Source organism: Saccostrea cucullata, unplaced genomic scaffold (genome assembly GCF_032062105.1).
Source record: "Saccostrea cucullata isolate Sc308-1 unplaced genomic scaffold, CSIRO_AGI_Scuc_v1 ctg270, whole genome shotgun sequence".
Classification (NCBI taxonomy): Eukaryota; Metazoa; Mollusca; class Bivalvia; order Ostreida; family Ostreidae; genus Saccostrea; species Saccostrea cuccullata.
The window spans coordinates 173,360-193,680 of NW_026932876.1; the positions used below are offsets into that span (position 1 = coordinate 173,360).

Consider the following 20,321-nt stretch of genomic DNA (forward strand, 5'->3'; position numbering starts at 1 on the left):
TGCCTTTCCAATATATGTGTGTGCCTCATTCCCATTAAATCATGTTTTATCAAACTGGCCAATAACATCAAAACTTAACATACTTTTAAATCAAGCGTGTCTTTGACACCAGTGTTGAATTATTCCTCCTAAGACTGCGCTCTCTGAGCCCCATACAAAGCTGACAGAACGATAAAGAGTCTCCTGCTACTTATTTTAAGTATGTTTCTAAGTAACTTCTGAATGAGTACTTGAGAGAGTACATAAATGAGTTCAAAGATGTACAGTTCTTCTTAATATCGGTTTTCTGACCTCATAACAGAAAACGTACTTTTATAAAAGGCAAAATCAGGAAAATGACAAATCACAGAGAGATGAAAGGGTCGACATGCTGGATTCCAGACGATAGAAGGAATAGATTTAGGATTAGAAGGTCAGCCATTAACATAACTAGTCAGGAAATGGCAGTATTTAAATTGATTTAAAAGACACTAAACCAACACCCAGAAGGAAAAACAAAATCTCTTGTCGTCCTCTGTAAGAGAGAACTTGGAGTTGAATGAGAGAGATGTTGATGAATGGAACTGTCTTCGACGGGTAGATCAAATTTCTAGTCACGAAGAGTTTTATTTATTTGTGCGTCAACTTTCTTTTATTTCCATATCCAAACTAGACCAAGTCTTCTTCTTTCAGAACGTAAAAAACATGATATTTATTTGTCCTTTGCTGAGTTAATGTACTACAGAGGCGTTCTCCCCAGGCATCTCCTGACGGACCATCTCATGGCAAATATTTAGACCTTAAATGGAATAAACATTGTGTCAAAAGGCGAACCTCAACAATGCATAAGGTAAGAAACTAAAAAAAAATATTAACTTCATTTGAAAAAAAAAATAGAATACAATTTGCGAGTAATAATACGAGTTTATTTCGTACCCAATAATATAAATACAATACACATAAAACAATTCAACAAGAATTTAATCAATTCTCTTGATTTTAGAAGTCCAGGAAAAGTACAAAAAAGTAAATAAAAGCTGATGATGTGATCAAATTTCATATTCCGTGTTTCTTAATAAAATCTCACTACAGTGGAAGTTTTAATGAGAAGGCATAATTTACGAAAAACTACCTTATTCATCTAATCTTTTAGTGAATTATCATGTCCATAACAATTTTTTTTTTTTTTTTTACAGTTTTATAGATCTGAGAATGAACTTTGAAAGGATACACTCTAATTCTATCCATCAGAACAGTTCAGATGCATAAAACATAATTGGATACTCTTTAAATATTATCATTTTACAAACAGCGTGACAGTTTGCTTGATGGGGCGTGCTAAAATTTTGTGTGTTGGTTATCATTTTGCTCATCGATTGGATCAATGAAATCAATACTAATTTGCATATGAAACTCGGAATACAACAATAGCCTGATAATACTGACCAATCACATTGAATGATTGTTGACCAGTACAGCATTTGTAGTCAGCAGCAACACGTGGTCAGTAAAAGCCCGTTTTCTGTCCTGAAAAAAGCATGTAATTATATTTGTTGTGATTTGGCCGGATGGGTTTTTAAATACGTATTAAGAAAATTTAAAGAATGGAATTAGTAAGGCTACTCTGCTTCTGTTGTACTATATATGTACGTTGCTCTATCATTATCATCATTATAGGAAGTGAAACTTGCTTAGTCCGTTCACGTGTTATTGTTGTTTATTAAATGCGATTGGTCAGTATTGTCAGTGGTATTGCTGTATTCTGTGTTTCATATGCAAAGTATTATTGATTCCATTGAAATCAAACATCCAATCGATGAGTAAAATGATAATCAGGCATCCGGAATTTTAGCACGCCCTATCAAGCAAACTGTCACGCTGTTAGTAAAACGATAGTATGTTATAGAATTTACACTATATTGTCCTTTTTTCAGTAACTGTGTCCTTTCATTCGATTAAAACCTTCATGTACATCTCGTTTCAATTCTAATTTTTTTTTCTTTTATATTAAACACATGTTAAAACATCGACCTACCCTATGTATTTTCAAAATCAATGGTGGTTATTAATTTAAAACTGTCAACCACTTAAAAAATTCAGAAATATAACCAATGAGATAGCTTCGTAAAACCAGAAACCGGTATTTATACGGATTCTTGGAATATTGTTTTTTTTTTCTTTCATAGATTGAGAAGCCTCAAATTTTAATGATAGAATATTTGAAGATTTAAGGAATTAATTTTAAATACATTTAAATCAACCACCTTATTTTCCAATACCAGTTTATCTACTAAGTATCACATTTACGAATCTACTTGACCAGTCAACAGTCTATATAACAACAGGTCTGGATTGTGTCGTAATACTGTAGGTATACTGTTAATCCCCCGCCACTGAAATGCCTGGAGAGAAAGTATACACGTCTACTTCAATATACTTCGATACGCCACTGTTCGCTTACTGCGTCATTGATCATGAAAGTACACAGATTTCCCAAGGAAATTAAATTTAATTGTTCCCTGGTGTACAAAGACAAATATTTGTAGTTTACCTTGGACAAATCCTCCACAAAAACAATTGAGTAGTGAGGGAACAGAATACTTTGCTAGAGTTTGTACTAGGCTGAAGCTAGCAGATACTCAGTCCTTTCCTTATTGGCTGCTACAGCTTCTACGGGCTTAGTGACTGCTGTTATTGGCTGCTAGCTTCAGTCTAGTCCAACTATTATAATGGCATATCAGTCTATCAGAAAAAAGTTTCAGTTGAAATATACTTGTAATGGAAATCGCTCTCAGAAGTAACTTTTTCTATCCTTGAAACATCAGATGTTAGGTAGAATTTAAAAAGTTTTCTTGATGTAATTTCGGAATTTCGATTGAAAGGTTGTTTAATTCAAAGCCGAGAAATATGTGTTAACTATTACTCATTCAACATTTTTTAACATACCATTTTCTTTCATGTTTCAATATCTGCAATTACAATTTTGTTACTTATAGAATCTATAATACTTATTGTCGAGACTTAAATACAAAAATGTAGTGGGTTTTTATTTGAAAATCTGAATGTTGTAGAACTTAAAGTCACGACTATTTGATTTACAAGATCACACTGCGAATTTCCCTTCTTTGATGTTAATTTAAGGCAGGATCTTTTTACATTTATGCTTTGTCATGTCTGTAGACTGACACCATTTAAATTAGCATGTTATATAAAGACGACCTTAAAGACCAGTTTTTATTGCATTAAGTAATTTGAAGTTAAACAGAGGTAATAGCTAGTCACGGAATCAGTTCAGCGATCAAATTTTAAAAATTCCAATTACAAGTATTTCCCAAGACAACTTGAATGTATTTTCTTAACAGAAAATGCTTCAGGGAATATTATCCGAAATGAAATAAGTTATTAAAATTCTTTTAAAATTTTAGATAACATGAAATCTAATGTACATAACCTACAGTATTTTAAAGGGATCTCTATTTCTTTTACAAACCAATTGAAGGATTCAGTAATGAAACCTAATGTGAAAATGTTCAAATGTAACCAAAGAGTTCTTTTATAACGCTGTGTTGTATATTTAGTATTTGAAAGGCGATGAACAAAAATGTTTTTTTTTTTCAAGAATAGAAAATATTTTTAATTCATTAAAGAAAACACCTTAAATGATACTGTACCGGAAGGACAGTATCAAAAATATAATGTCGTTTTATATCTCTGTTATAAAACATAAACCTGTAGAGACAAAGGGAAATGTTGATAATTGTTTTCTATTTCTGCAGCAGAATATGGCTTTTACCAACTCTTCATATGCCCAAGTGGCGGGAATCCAGAGTGAAGTTAACAAGGTCACAGTGACACGCGTGGCCGGAAGTGAAGTGGAATACCATCGTCAGATGAACTTATATCGAAAAGACATGGAAATTGTCGTTAGAAACCTTCGCAAAGAACAGAAGAAGCTGAGAAAGGCGATCTTCATGTACTCCAGAAAACTACACGAAAGCCATCGTGAGCGAGCCCGAAGGGACGTCGAGGACAGAATGAGGGACAAAAAAAGTTTCGAAAACAGGCAAAAAGTATCAGAAATCATGAAAATGCAAGATACACAAATTCTGTCCATCGTCCGAGAAAATAATGATGTATCATTAGAAAGTGAGGAGCATAAGGCAGCCGAGGCACGAGATGAGGAGGAGAAGGATGAGACAGATGAAGAGACAGATGACAAACACGCTGAAGATTTACCAGAGCAGGTCGAGGACAGAGGTGGAGTCATTCTTCCTCCAATCAGCGCCCCTTTAACAAGTACTAACGTCGATTCCTCTGACTGGGACTGTGACCACGTGACGAGGGAAGAAAGAACACTTCCAGAAATAAAAGTAACTTCCGAATGGGAGAATAAACTTAGTAAACATTTCAGAACTTTAAAACCAAAGAAACAAACTGTCTCTTATGCGGATATCATAAAATTACAACACTCTACAAATCCCGAAAAGCTATTCAGTCTGGTGAATAAACTGGCACTAAAGCATGGAGTCAAAGACAGAGGCTTAGAACATGGGAAGGCAAACTTACCTAGAAATACCCAAGAAAGATCGGTGCAATCAAAGATAGGTTCTGGTCTGCATGCAGTGAACTATGGCTACACCATTGCTAGTAGGCAAGACAATTCAATTCCCTCGCTCAAAGTGGACAGACATTTATTAAATGAGAGTCCTTTGGAAGACGCCCAAGGTCGTCACGATATATATAGTACAGAGAAAAGTCCAGAAATATATTCACACGTGGTGAAGTCTCCGAAATCAATCATTCTGCCGTCAATTCATAAGGTTCCTCCAGAAGAAAGTTTTTCATCTCACAAAAGACCACAAAAACGTGGACCCATATCCTGGACTCAGGCTATTGCATTAATTAAAAGTGTGCATAGCTTATAACTGTATTCAAACCAAACATGGTATTCAGACATGGCTTTATTGAAATCTTTTATTACATTTCTGTAGTCGAAATCCAGAGTGAAATGTATTCTATCTACTAGTATTATCTTATCATTTATTTATATTTGTAATCAGTAAAAATTGTGTACTTTTGTATTAAATTGTGGTAATTCAACTTAATATACTCATATTTCCTTTCTAAGGAAGGAATTCTTCAAAATAAAATGTCAGTTTTGAATATTTTCAATATCCCAACGAACCAAAATGAATTTGAACTACCATATCTATATTGGATTACCAAACGTCATAAAAATCCTTACAAACAAAGATAGCGGGTTTCAGTGAATGCTCAACCAAGCCCCTTTTCAAAAGTACTCCTCACTATATTAGCTGTAGTAAAAAGAAACTTCAAGAGTACTGTGCAACAATATATTCATGAAGTGGTGTAAATCGGATGTTGATACTTAAACATTCCAAGAAACTTTTGGATAATTTGAAATCACAAGACTTTACCAAAATCAACAGCATAAAAACTTTTCAACTTTATTCATAACCATTTCCCACGATAATTTAAAGTCAAGGCTTTTTGATATCATTGGCAGCTGCTTTTTCAATAAAAACGTAACTCGTAAATTCATTTACATTGTCATTGGTCATTTGCAAAAAATATTTTGTTAATAAACATTCTGATTGTACCCACAAGTACTCTGAATTTGACATAAAAAATGTTTAAGATTCTGATGGACAATATCTATGTGTTTTTTGGAGACCGTGACTTTCAACAATCCGTTATAAGCAGACCTATTTAAGCATAACTTGTCCAGAATTTTATACCTGAAAAGAAGCAAACACTTGCTATGACCTTCAACTCGATATTTAGATATATTGACGATGTATTGTCAATTAACAATTGTAATTTCCATTTTTATGTCGATACGATATATCCCGTTGATCGAGCTTGATATAAAAGACACGCAACAGAGTCTGGCACATCTGTTTCATTTTGGATATTTTACTTGAAAAAAACGTTAATGGTAATCCAACAACCAATCTCTATGATAAACGTGATGACTTGAACCTTATAATCGTCAGTTTTCCTTACTTATGCAGCAATATACCGTCATCATCTGCATACGGAGTTTATTTATCTCAGTTGATTCGATACGCAAGGGCCTGCTCTACGTATGAACAATTTCTAAAAAAAAAAGGTAAATTATTGACAAACAAGTTGATGAAACAAAACTATCAGCAGTCTCGTTTAAAGTCATCATTTCGTAATTTCTATGGTCGATGCAAAGACCTAGTCAGAATTGCGTATGGCGCGAACAATCTCTGCTTGACATGGTGATGTTGGTTCTGTAAAGCTGTATCAGACTTTGAGGTTCATGTATCTTTTTTTTCAACTTCACTGGGATATATCGAGTCGACATAAGAATGGAATTAACTATTGGTTATTTAAAATACGTCGTTGATGTACTAGTATCTAGATGTCGAGTGAAGGTACCAATCAACAAATAGGACACGAACAAGCACACTAAAACTGACGTTAGCAGTGCAGTTCACATTTCTTTAACTCTCTGATATTCAATGACATTTGAACATTATAAACAGATAAATAGAGATAATATCCGGGTCGATACAGTAAGATAGCTCAAAAAGAACACCTTGCTGGACGTGTGAGAGATTACCAAAATATATAACACGTGTCGGGACATTGCTAGATCTACTGACGGTTGAAGACGAGGACTGCGACGAAAGGGTGAGTATGTAAGGGACAATATATGTTTAACATGAACAAGTGCAAAAATCGTATAGATTGTATCAATTATAAACATTTAATTAACATTAATTAACACATCAAATAACTGAATGTAAAAAAAATCAAAATATCTCACTGCTTTAAATAAATTTTTATACATAGCGAATCTCGTTTCTAGCACACTTTTCATCGATTTTTAAAATTAAATTTTGAAACGTATGGAAAGAGCTCAAATATTATTCTTAAAAAGTAAACAAAATTGTCAATTAAGTCAGTTTAAAATCTTTTCAGTCAAATGTTTATTCTTGTCAATAAGGCAAAGGGTAAGTTGTAATGTAAATGAGCACACACTGCTGCAGCTCTACTTGAATCATTAGAAATCTCTGTAAACAACTTCTTGACAAATTAGTATGATAAAAAGCCGAGTACAAGATCGTTATAGGGGTGGGTGTAATCTCAGTAGAACAGGCTGTATGGATACAGACTTAACAACCCCTGCTTTACGGAGCCAACATCACCTAGTCAGGTAGAGATTATACGCGCCATATGCATTTCTGCGCCAAGCAGTAACCCTCAATCAACTTCTTTTTTGAATGGGAATACGACGTTAACGAGTTATATATGTACGTGAATTTATTATAGCGAAAGACTTTCTCTAAGAACTCTTTTCAGTTTGCCAGGCATTTTTTTTAAAAGTTAGAATGTGAAAAATATTTATGATGTTTTTTCAGAAATAAAATGTAACGTCGACGAACAACATGGCATTGTATCTTCTACATACTTTCCAGTTTTACAAAACTCAACCATTTAGAATCTAGGTGTTGGAATTACCAGGGAAGAAAATGCATAAGGTAAGATATTGTCTAGGTTCAATTTTAACGAATATTTAAGTAATGTATACTGGTGAGGACTTACTGTAGTTTATAGTCATTTTGTATTTCTAAATTTGTGTAAACAGTATATTTAATCAACATTACAACATTAATTCAAGAATCCATCCTAGGTATTGTATTTGTTGACAATATTTAAAAAATAAGGCAACCAACATTAACTAACATTTGCTGTTTTAAATCAAACTTGTACACTGTAAAAAATGTGATTAGGAAATAAATATACATGACAAAATTAATACTTTTGATCACTAAATTTTTGCGACATTTTATTTTCACGTGATAGTCATTAACTCATTGTTGGAGAGACAAAATTTTCACGAATGGTCAATGCTCTATGTACTTTTATTGAATGCTAATATAAACGAGAATGAAACTTTGGTAAGTACAATATCTCGCGTAATTATGCGAATATAATTCTTGAATAAAAAGTGATTTACAGTATTTAGAAATGAAGAAAGTAAATATAAATATAAAAGATATATACTGTGAAATCATTAAAATTCGCGATGACGAATTTTTCTGGATGAAATTTTAATGTTTCGCGGGGACCAAATTTTGCATATTTTCATAAGTTCTACAAACGAAAATATGAATTTGTAACCATAGTTTATTTATTCGTGGTGGAATATAAATTCGTTGATGAGAGGCACCCACGATTTTCACGAAAACTAAATCACAACGAACACAAACCGCATTTAATAAAGGTTGAAGGAAAATTCTTCTTTAAAATATCGATTTATTCTTTTCTTAATTTGAAATTCAATTAAGCAGCATATATAATTTTAACTTTCTGTATTGAATTAACACCTTATCAACATGACATTTTTGTTTTCTGAAATCAAATCTAACCGTGGGTCAAACATTTTGATCATATGTCTTAGTAGTTTATACAGTGTGGAAAAATCTGATGATTTCGTGAAAAAGTAAATATTTGAAGATTTGACGAATTAAGTTTGAATACCTTTAAATCACCACCGATAACCTGCCGCTGATTTATCAACTGACAATCACGTGTAAAATCAATATTGTCTATGGGCAGAACTTCTTCTATAGTAGTTCTATCGATTTAATCACCTCTGTCCTGGGGTGTCGTCGTCAAATATCGATTTACTCGCCTTACTCTTAGGGTGCCGTCGTCAAATACCTCATGAAATAGTTCAAATTTTAATATATCATAATTGATTTCAGTGCGCAAGGAATTTATATAAATCTGTCTATACTTTTTGCAAAGAAAATGTAATGTAAATCCTGTAAGGTATCATGTCTTTTTAAAGTACATCAATTTATATAAGCCTATTAGCGATTGGACATATAACTCTGAATTTATATATTTCAAAAACCTTATTGTATGTATATTGCAGTTATTTAGTTTAAGGATATGTGTATTAAAAAGTGAACTTTAAGGCACTCCTTCCAACAAAACCTCAAACCCTTCATCCCCTCATAAAAGAAACAAAAACTAAATTTGTAAATTGCAGCGCATGTGTAAATTCAAATGATTCAAGACTGTAAAGTCACATATTTCGTGCTGTCTTATTTTCATGGTTTAAGAAAAAAATATTGTTTCCAGGGGTTTTAATTTCATGGATAAAAAGTATCTCACCATATCCCCAAAACAATTAACGAAAATCAAGCCCCACAAAAATATTACCTTCACCATAGACTAAATTTGTATCTTGTTTTGGCATACAATTTAAAGAAAAAACGTAATAGGTAATAAATGCTACCAATTGCTAAATTGATGATATGTCGACAATTAGAAGAATTTTCCTAAAGATATAAAGTTTTAATGTGTGTTTCATGTCTTCAGATCATAATTTAAGCAATAAAAATTATCTTCTAAATAACCATATTCCAAAGTCCCAAAACAATTAACGAAAATCAAGCCCCACAAAAATATTGCCTTTACAAGTGACTCTAAATTTGTATATTGTTTTGGGATACAATTTTAAAAATTTAAAGAAAAAACATAATAGGTAATAAATGCTCCTAATTGCTAAATTGGTGATATGTCGACAATTTGAAGAATTTTACAAAAGATATAAAGTTATTCAGAGATGTGTGTCATGTCATGTCTTCAGAGTTTCGTTTCATAATTTATGGCTATCTGCAATAAAAATTATCTTGGACTAATCCCCATTTAATTCCAAAATCAAGTTATGATATTTCTTTTTTATCTAAATAATATTCTAAAGGTAGGCACCAACAGTAATTTTACAACATCTCGTACAGAAATACTTATGTAAACTTTCAATCACAAAGAAACACGATGTTAAATAGAACGTCATATAGAAGATTTTTGAAAAATATCTTCCAGTATCAAACAAAATACCTTAGATAGAGCATCATTTTGTGTTTCATGCCATCTTTGTGCGAACATACATAAAAAAACATCTATAATATGATATAATTGCTGTAGTTATCATTAAAAAAATATTTATTGAAATGTTTCACACTGTGGGGTCTTTAACATTTCCAACAAAAAAAATGGGGCCATGGATTGTAACTTTATTTACAATCTGATAACCCGGATAAAATCTAAAAAAGGAGAAAATGACGATTACACACAAAACCAGGAAAACTATAAAATCATTAATATATAAGTTAATGAGCTTCGAGGTTAACAAGACATCCCAAATAAGTGCGTCAGCATTGATTTTTCCATTAGGACATTTCATTTACAGCTGTATAAATCTCAATGCAAGTAAAGAGTACACAGGAATTAGAAAACAATTCATTTAAGAGCTTGTTTCTGCCTTATCGTGATACGAAGTCTCAAGTCACTCCTAAAACTGACTGTTCCTTTTCTTCCACTGCGTCACATCCTCGATAGATCTGATTTTAGGGTCGGGAGGTTCTTTGAACAATCATAAGATTTTGACAATATTCTTCATTGCCGAATTCCATGAACTCTCAGGCACAATTAGACGAATGATGGCCAGGTTCCGGTGGCGAGAACAAGGGGACCAGTTTAATTACTGGATTCGAGGGGTACTTGATAAGGTAGAAATTGTAACTATCTCCCTTTACACCCATACCTCTATAGAATAGTCTAGTCCTCAAAAGCCTGTTAAGAAAATATTTAAAATCCATTCAAGTAAAATAAAACAACAGATACAAGTGTTATGTCTTCACTGAAGATAAATACATAAATGTGGTTTTAACATTTTAAGGTTATATGCATCTCCCTTAAGGTTATTTAAACTATAAAATTCACAGAATGAAAATAATTTCTTAGAAATCAATTAAAATTCATTTTGCAATAAATTAATCGGGATATTTTGATATTTACCGAACTTTCTTTCTCTTCCCTGATCTGTTTCTAAAATTCAAAATTAAATTTCGTTATCACTACGATCTATGTAAGTCATTCTTAAAACTTAATTGTACATTAGCTGAAGCCTAGTTAAAGTAGAGGTTACCCTCCTTTTGCAATGCTCCTAAGTAAGCTAGATATAAGGTATCAATTAGTGATAATTCAGCGAATCATAAATCAACCTTTACAAACTAACTAAAACGTTTTGTAATGACACGTAGAACATGTCTAAACTCAAAAGTAACATTGTAATTATTGTGCTGTCAAATCTTTTAGGTCCCGATATTTTCAAAATAAACACAACCCCGGTTCTTTTGTGTCCACGTCATTTTCCCAATATCCCTCTAACAGCTTTCTTCCCTGCTTCCTAGCAATGCCGTGATCAAGTTAGGAATCATAAGTTCTATCAAAATCGTTAGGACAGAAAGTAAGCATTATTCTGTTAGATTATACGTAACTTCTATGCCCGATTCTGCTTTATTATGGAGATTCTCAAGTTTTATGGCTCACTTTTGTCACAAATGTCGGTGATTTGCCCACACCCGTAATTCTCCCTCCGTTTATAGCATAAAAACAACAAATACGGCATCAGACATATTCCAGCTTTCCAACCTTATACCAGATTGTTTTAGTGGTTATCTCTGGAATGTCGAGATTTCATGTTTAGTGTTTTGGGAGAAAAAGCCTTGACTTAAAAAACATTGCACTGCATCTTTTTCAAAGATTTTTTTTGATTGAACTTCGATCATGCAAAGTTTGTCTTTTGATATTCACCGTTTCGTTTAAAAGTTAATGATGATTCTGAGGAAGAGAGAAAATACTTGTGAGTTTACAAAACTCATCGGAAAATTGAGCGAATCAATTATGAAGGTAAATCTTCTCAAATCATACAATTTATAATCTACAATGTCAATTTTTTTGTATGAAGAGCCAATATAAAATATATTTAGTTGATTGATGAAAGATTTTACGTGACAGGTTCATTGAGTCTATTTATGTTAAGAGTGTTTCGAGTATCCAAGTGGGTTATATGAGAAAATAGTCTAAATAGAGCTTTCTTGGCCAAATTTAGCACAGTTTCAGACGCAATTTATTTGCGCAAGAAATCTTAAGAAGCAGAAAAATAAAAATAAAAATCGCAAGAGTTGTTTCTGCTGGATTTTGAATTAGATAGGAATTGATTTTAGCTGAATACTAAAAAGAAAAACAAATCCACTATTTGTAAGTATTTCTTCAAATTTAAAAAGAAGTTAAGAACTTAAAATAAGCTTATTCAAAAGTAATAACATAAATAAACACTTATCTGAAAAGTGACAAGTGTATTGAAAAACAGGGAAATTATCTGCACTATTTTTCAACTTTTAAAATTCCTATTTTCTTGAACAGTTTAGCATTACTTCTTCACCCTCTTGTTTAGATAGAGTTAATTAATGGTCCTTATACTCAAACCACAAATGTTTTCAACTGCCAAGAGGAGCTAGAACTCCATTGCTACTTATTAAAAATATACCCCGGTATAATGTCGCCCCTACTCGACATTTAGTAAAATAAACTTTTTATTTTCATTGAAGAATTACTTCTCATTCGAAATTATCGACTACATCTGTGGTTCAGATTAAAAAAAATCTTCAAACGTTCTTAAAGTATTGGTTTGTACACCAAATACTCTTTTATCTCGTCTTAATTCAAAGATGTATTTGGAAGCCAATCATTTGTGAAGTTCAGAGTACCGGTATTCAGAGTTTCTAATGCAAGAAGATCTGTCTCATTGTTCACTCATTGTATAACACAGGAAATGTAAGACTTTGATATGGAATGCCATAGCTGCCTTATGTGGCTATTTCATGAGAAGATGGTGCTTTATAATATTATGTTGTGGTTATTTTATATGAAGATGGTGCTCTATTATTATATGCTGTGGTTATCTTATATGAAGATGGTGCTCTATTATTATATGCTGTGGTTTATTTATATGAAGATGGTGCTCTTTTATATTATGCTGTGGTTATTTTATTGAAGATGGTGCTCTTTTATGTTATGCTGTGGATATTTTATATGAAGATGGTGCTCTTTTATATTATGCTGTGGATATTTTATATGAAGATGGTGCTCTTTTATATTACGCTGTGGTTATTTTATATAAAGATGGTGCTCTTTTATATTATGCTGTGGTTATTTCATATGAAGATGGTGCTGTGGTTATTTTATATGAGGGTGGTGCTTTATTATATTATGCTTTGGTTATTATATATGGAGGTGGTGCTTTATTATATTATGCTGTGGTTATTTTATATGGAGGTGGTACTTTATTATATTATGCTGTGGTTATTTCATGTGATGGTGGTTTTTAAAAAATATTTAATGTCAAGATATTCCTCATATTTTTGAAGATTGAGTTTAATACTGAGTTTAACAGCTATTATCTCGAAATGTTGGAAGTAAAACAAATACTAGTACTAGTAAATTATGTAATTAAAATCATTTGAATACACTTTTGCTAGTTCCTCTTTTTTTTCCTTTGGCACTTGGTTTCAGGTTGACGTATTTTGTGTATTAATGTTTTTTTCCTAGGTGTGTCTAAATACACTCGAAAACATAAAAATAAAAACGATCACTAAAATTAGCCCGTTTTAAAAATGTCGTTTTATTATATATAGTACATGTAAGAGTGTAGGTACGACAGTTGCCATTTTAGGAAAATCCAGAGGGATTTGTTGTCTCTTTCATTCCGGGACGCCTCTACATTCTACTTAGTTATAAATTGTCACTTCCATCAATTGCTTTCACTTTCAGTGCTAAGTATCAAGACGTTTTGTTTACTGCATATTTTATACGACAAGTTCAAATTGGTAGACGATTGAAGGGTGTTATTTATTCCCTTTTAAATGTAGATTTCACCCAAACCCTGTCCGAAACTAGTAGGAAGAAGTGTCTAGATATTGATTAAAATCAAGAGTGAACCGAGCCGGACACCCTGTAATATCAAAGATTGCAACTGTCAGGCGCGGATCCAGGAATTTTTTCCGGGGAGGGGGTGGGGGTTCCACTCCAGTGGAAAAAAAATCCAACCCAGTAATTTGTTGACAAGCAAAAAAAAGAAAAAAAACACGCCAGAAAATCCTATTTCGTGGTGGTGGTGGTGGTGAGGGTGTGTGTGTGTGGGGGGGGGGGGAGTCGCTGACTTACAAATCTTCTTCATACCTACCAAGACTTTACATATCAACTTAACCATATCCAAGTTTTAGGTATTTTTTTTACTTGGTTTAGTATATAAATTTAATAACTGCAAATTCCAGGGGGGAATTGACCCCCCACCCCCCGACCCCCCTCTAAATCCGCGCATGACTGTCGTACATTTAATTCTTTTTTCATGGACAGTAATGTGGCATTTTTAAATAGTACTAATTTCAGCATTTTTAAAAAAATTATGTTATCGAGTTTATTCGGACACAGCTAGAAAAAAAACATAATACACAAAATACACCATCCTGACTGAAACAAAGCGCCTATGGAAAAAAGAGCGGGAACTAGCAATGGTGTATCAAATAGATTTTAATTTTTACTTTCAAAATTTTGAGATAATAGCTGTAAAACCCAGTCTTTAAAAATATTAGGAATTCCAAGTGACCACCTTCATAGTAAATATAAAAAAATATAATAGAGCACAATCTTCATATAAAATATCCACAGCATAATATAATAGAACACCATCTTCATAAAAATATCCAAGCATAATATAATAGAGCACCATCTTCATATAAAATAACCGGAGCATAATATAATAGAGCACCATCTTCATATAAAATATCCACAGCATAATATAATAGAGCACCATCTTCATAAAAATATCCAAGCATAATATAATAGAGCACCATCTTCATATAAAATATCCACAGCATAATATAATAGAGCACCATCTTCATATAAAATAACCACAGCATAATATAAAAGAGCACCATCTTCATATAAAATAACCACAGCATAATATAATAGAGCACCATCTTCATATAAAATAACCACAGCATAATATAAAAGAGCACCATCTTCATATAAAATAACCACAGCATAATATAATAGAGCACAATCTTCATATAAAATAACCACAGCATAATATAAAAGAGCACCATCTTCATATGAAATAACCACAACATAATATATAAGAGCACCATCTCCATATAAAATAACCACAGCATAATATGAAATAGCCACATAAGGCAGCTATGGCGTTCCATACTTTGATTCCCTCTCAACATTTGGCTATGAAGATGTAATCGAACATTTACGATTTGTTACAGGGTTAGTAGATTCCTTTCTTCCCTTTTCCTTTGATGTTCTGTAAATATATGTCACATTTTAAACTTTAATATTGTATTTTAATACGATTTATGTATATATTAAATCCTTTCTCTAAAGTCAGAAGAAACTACAGGTATTATGAGCATTGAGCTCACTTAATGATACACCTGCCTCCCATGTGATTATAATGGCAAAGTCCATGTTTTGCTCTGAGAGACCCGAAAGAAGTGTCAGATCAAAAAGTAAAAAGAAAGTGCACAATCATGTTATAAAGAATCTGTGAAAGTATCATTAAATTTTATTCAGTGGTATAGAAGGAGTAATTGTGGATAAGAGATGGGTATTTTCCAATAATACAGAATGAAATAAGTGGAGATAACGAACAGTATTTGAGCTCATAAGGCCATTAAACATCACAAAAAAATAGGAGCGGAGCAAACACAGACATAAAAAAAGACATCAGACTCAGAGATAGATCAAATGCCAAGGAGGAGTGACCATCCCCTGCCGACCGGCCACACCCACCGCGTGTTCCTTGTCATGATCGAGAAATAACGGAAAAAATCCGAGGACCTCTCAATTTGTGAATAATGTGTGTTCATTCAACATTTCACTTAAAACAATATGAGCTGCATTTTTGAGAAATTTATTTTGATGGCAAAATGTGTTATAAGGATGAATTTGTACTGAATTTAAACCCTTATGATCAATAGGACCAAAATGAAGTTTTGAAATGTTTCATCAGAAATATTTTTGTACAATCAAACATGTAGTATTATATAAGAAATCAGTATTGCACAGGACGACAATATAGTAATTTTGCTTCAATCAAAGCTTATGAAAAGCTCTTCCATCGCTAATATGAAGAACAGACGTTTATAAATGTTCTAGTTGTCTTTCATTTAAATAGTTAATTACAAATTTGTAAGAATTTTTTCAAACATGCAGCTCACACTGCTTCAGTGATATTTGCTGACAAGTCATTGTATCGACCCAAGAACTTTTAAATGATGTTTTCAAACAAGACTGTTGATTTTCTTGCCTCATCAACTTGTTTGAAGATAACTTACCTAGTTTTAGAAATTGTTTATACGTAGAACATCTCTTTCATGTCGAATCAATTGAGAGACATAAACTCCGTATGTAGATAAAAAAGGTATATTGCTACTATATATCATGATATTATATATATAGGGTATAAAAAGAATGACAGAGTCCATGATTTGCTAAGGGAAACCAAAAATATGTGTCAGATCGATGTGTTGGATCAAAAAGTAAAATAAGAGGTGCACAATGGCACTATGTAATAAAGATTCTGTGAAAGTCGCATTAAATTTCATTCAGTGGTATAAGTGGAGTTGCAGATAAAAGAAGGGTACCCCAAAGCGTAACACGGGCGACGGACGTACAGACAGACTTACATCCCGATCACTAAATACCCTCCTACTTTTCAAGCAGAGGGATAAAATAAGTAATAATTTGGTAGGTAAAGGAGTGTCTTAAAATTAATGCAACGAGTATTTCAAAATAAGGACTTGGAAGTTATTAACAATGTCATGATTTGCATAAACACATAGTAAAAATGTGTAAATATTTTGCAGGAAATGGTTCTCGCCCATTCTTCTTATGCTCGCGCAGCAGGGATACAGAGTGAAATCAACAAAGTAACAGTAACTCGTGTAGCCGGAAGTGAGGTAGAATACCAACGTCAGATGAACCTGCATCGAAAGAACATGGAATTCGTTGTTAGAAATATCCGAAAAGAGCAAACTAAACTAAAACAGTCAATTGAAAAATATTCTTCCAAACTGCGCGAGGGAAGACGTGAAAGAGAAAAAAGAAAAAGAGAGGAAAGAATAAGAGATCAAAGAAGCATAGAAAACATGAGCAAGGTTTCTGCCATCTTTGTTTTACGGGAGCCGTCTGTTCTTCCAAGCATCAGGAAAAGAGATCCCGAGCCCGACAATATTTCCCCTGACAGTGGGATTGGTGATAGTGAGGATGGAAGGACGCTAGAAACGGAACATAAAAGAGAGAATATAAATGAAGTTTCAGTGAAAAGAAAAGAACGCACTGATTTACAACTGCCCTCTCAGGGTGTCCCATTGCCCTCCATCATGGAAGGCAATGAGCAAAGCGAAGACAACGAAGAGGAGTCAGATGAACAAAAATATGTCAAAGAAGAGCTTCATCTTCCTGAGATCTCTGTTAACAGTGACTTTGAAACTAAATTCAATAACCACATGAGAACTATAAAACCTAAGAAACAGGGAGTATCATTTTCAGATATTATAAAACTACAACATTCAACAAATACAAAGAAACTTTTTAATCTTGTGAATATATTGGCACAGAAACATGGTCTTAAGGACGTAGATGAGAAACAAGAAAAAGAGAACCGAAATTCAAGCATTTTAAGAGGAAGTACAGACGAATCAATGTCACTTAAAGCAGCATCCGTTTTGTACCCAATGAAATACGGTTATGATTCTGGAACCGAATCTGAAATGTCGATTCCGATAATTGAACCGGATAGACAATCCTTGTTTGAGGGAACTCTTGATCAACAAGAAAGTAATCTCGATCTTAATGGTGCAAATCAAAGACCAGAAAACTCTCCAGAAAAGTCCGAATTTTCTCTGTCACCAACACGAGCCCGCGAACCAAGTGTTTTATCGCCCTTGGGTAAACAAAGAAAGCGAAACAAAAGTCTTCCAATGTTGATGGACGAAGCACAAGCTTTGAAATTCACTCATAGCCTAAGTGCTCCAGATGAACCAAAAAGAGGGTTATCTCTAGTCAAGTCTCCAAAGCCGAGAATTCTACCCCCAATTCAAAAACAAAAATCTGAGGAGACTTACCTCACACGATCTCAGAGAAGCAACTCAATATCCTGGACGGAGGCCTTTGGGTTGTTGAAGGGTGTCCATAGCATAATCGATTAATGACAGTAGGACAGCTTAGTGCTTAATGTTTGGTGCTATATAGAAACTAGATACTGGACTAGAAATATATACATTATATTATGTTATAATAAGATTAATTGTTAATCTGAATTGCAATTAATTTATTTAATAAATTTTTATATAGGGTGTACTTTATCAAAATGTTAGAAATCTGTAAGACACCTTGAATAATGAATTTTTCAGCTAAGCTTATACACTGAACCAAACTTCTAAGCGTTCACCTAACATTTTTGAAGTTTTAAAGAACAAATACATACGATAATTAATTTCTTTAATTTTAGATTAATGATGCATATTTAAGTTCGATGTTGCTTAAATTTCATGTAAGTATCTCGTCAGAATTTTAAGCAAAGTGTCAAGGAAATGATGTGCCCTCAAAATGAAAATTCACACAATAAAATCTTGATGGAGTAAGACCCACTACTCGCTCTAATTATTATAAACCAATCTTTTTTTTTGGATACCATGTACCCCTGAATAGGAGATTGACCCATCTGCTGCCATACCTACATGCATTGCATAAATCTTTCCAAACCATTGAAAATGTGAGGGAAAGGGGGGGGGGGGGCTTTCACATTTCTTTTAAAATCCGAAATGTGGTTCAATGGGATTCAGATCCGGAAATTTGACAGTGTATCGTCACACAAATGCCTTTTGGTCAATATCCTTTGGTGTTTAGCATGTAAGTGCGCCACTTTTAGCATAATTCAGACTGCTTGAGCTGATATAAGAATACTACGAGCACCGATTTCTTTTCATTTTCGTACGATTGAAATGGTTTGTTTCCATGTTTCTAAGTTTTTTTTAAGGACACTTTAATACTCTTTTAACCTGTTGTGACGCGAAATTTTTCTCCTCAGAAGAGGATCAAGGTCTCTTCCGGTGTGGTTAAATGTTGTCAAAAACTTTCAGATTGTGATAGATTGGTGATGAAAAATGAGCACAGCCTATAAAAAACTGTGTTTAAATGGGTTTTGATACTGTTTGATAATTTTTTAAAGTTAAATCAAGTATAATCAAGCACTAAATTAAAAGTGAGTAAAACGTGGTGCAAAGATGGTCCAGATATCAACATTCCAACGTCTCTCCCTTCTATCGCAATGGTCATTTTGCCAATGTTTTGTGTTTTTTAGTGAAAGCAGTTTTAAAAAATTGATAATGATCACAAAAAGATGCTTATTACACAAAACACGTGCCACAAAGTACAAATTTATTGTTTTTAAGCTTCGTCACGGAACATTGGTTTTCATCGGTGATATTGAATTTTCTTTCTAAAATTGTTGAGAAGACTCATATTTTGTAATAATTTGAAAATATCATACCATTCTATAAAGTAGTTTTTGAATAAATACATTTATCAAAGTGAACACTTAGAAGTTTTGTTAAGTGTATAGTAAAAAAAATGGAAGAGTACAAAAAGGACATAAAACTGTCTTCTTTTCTATATCAGGATTATTTCTCAAACTTGAGTCGTTTTTCCAAATAGTTTGATAATCCCGATAAACAAGCGACCAAACAATTATTGTGACATGATCCGGTGTTATAGGTGACACGAATGGTATTTCCTTTAATAAAACAAAACCACTTCACTCAGTTATCTACTGTTTACCCCGTGTTTCCTCTAATAACACGATTTACGCAAATACAGATTATCTTCTAGCGGTGTTAGAGAGGATTCTACTGGAAGACGTGTAATTCTTTGTTTAGAGGCTATATATGTGATTTAAAGCATGTTTTATCATACAAGCAGGAAAACAGGTGCTTGCCATTCTTTTGACCTTCCATTAAACCACGTCAGTAATGTAGATACGTTAAGTACGATGTACCCATAAGTCTGCCAATATTCACTGTACTCCATTGTAAAAAAAAATACTCGCTTTTTAGAAATTATTGTAATTTTGATCACATACAAAAATAAGAATATTTTAGAATAAGCACTTAGGACCATTGAACAGTGAAGGATCCTTTTCGGCCCGCACCTTCTATGACACTGTACCTCGGTTTATGCGGTCTCATCCGAAGAACCGTCCTTCTCGTTCTACAGTGGGATTCGAACTCGCAACCGAAACACCGTCTGCGCCACATAAGAGACCAATTAAATATGAGATATAATAGCATCGTAATCTAATATTGTTTACAAACTTCCTTTACATTTCTCACAAATTTGATTTGATTTGTGAACTTGTG

General features: G+C 33.1%; 2 protein-coding genes across 4 annotated transcripts; both read left to right on the forward strand.

Annotated features, from left to right (window-relative positions):
• The first annotated feature begins 499 nt into the window (after positions 1-499).
• On the forward strand, positions 500-4,997 carry LOC134236389 (kinesin-like protein KIF21A). 2 transcript variants are annotated; one of them, XM_062718557.1, is made up of 2 exons: positions 500-829; positions 3,756-4,997. In XM_062718557.1, exons 1-2 carry the CDS (start codon positions 821-823, stop codon positions 4,902-4,904), a joined length of 1,158 nt encoding a protein of 385 aa, XP_062574541.1. In that variant the 5' UTR covers positions 500-820; the 3' UTR covers positions 4,905-4,997. The 2 variants fall into 2 exon arrangements, with proteins under 2 accessions (XP_062574541.1, XP_062574542.1); XM_062718558.1 differs by having other exon boundaries at positions 3,759-4,997.
• Positions 4,998-11,662: 6,665 nt separating this feature from the next.
• Positions 11,663-18,304, forward strand: LOC134236390 (uncharacterized). Of its 2 annotated transcripts, none has more exons than XM_062718559.1 (2): positions 11,663-11,742; positions 16,770-18,304. In XM_062718559.1, exons 1-2 carry the CDS (start codon positions 11,665-11,667, stop codon positions 18,111-18,113), a joined length of 1,422 nt encoding a protein of 473 aa, XP_062574543.1. In that variant the 5' UTR covers positions 11,663-11,664; the 3' UTR covers positions 18,114-18,304. The 2 variants fall into 2 exon arrangements, with proteins under 2 accessions (XP_062574543.1, XP_062574545.1); XM_062718561.1 differs by lacking the exon at positions 11,663-11,742 and adding an exon at positions 11,960-12,093 and having other exon boundaries at positions 16,770-18,302.
• The last annotated feature ends 2,017 nt before the right edge of the window (positions 18,305-20,321 follow it).

Excerpts from the sequence above, each read along its gene's own strand:
- LOC134236390 (XM_062718559.1), top strand. The coding sequence starts at position 11,665 with ATGATGATTCTGAGGAAGAGAGAAAATACTTGTGAGTTTACAAAACTC. Across the intron at positions 11,743-16,769 it reads TGAGCGAATCAATTATGAAG|GAAATGGTTCTCGCCCATTC; the intron begins GTAAATCTTCTC and ends AATATTTTGCAG.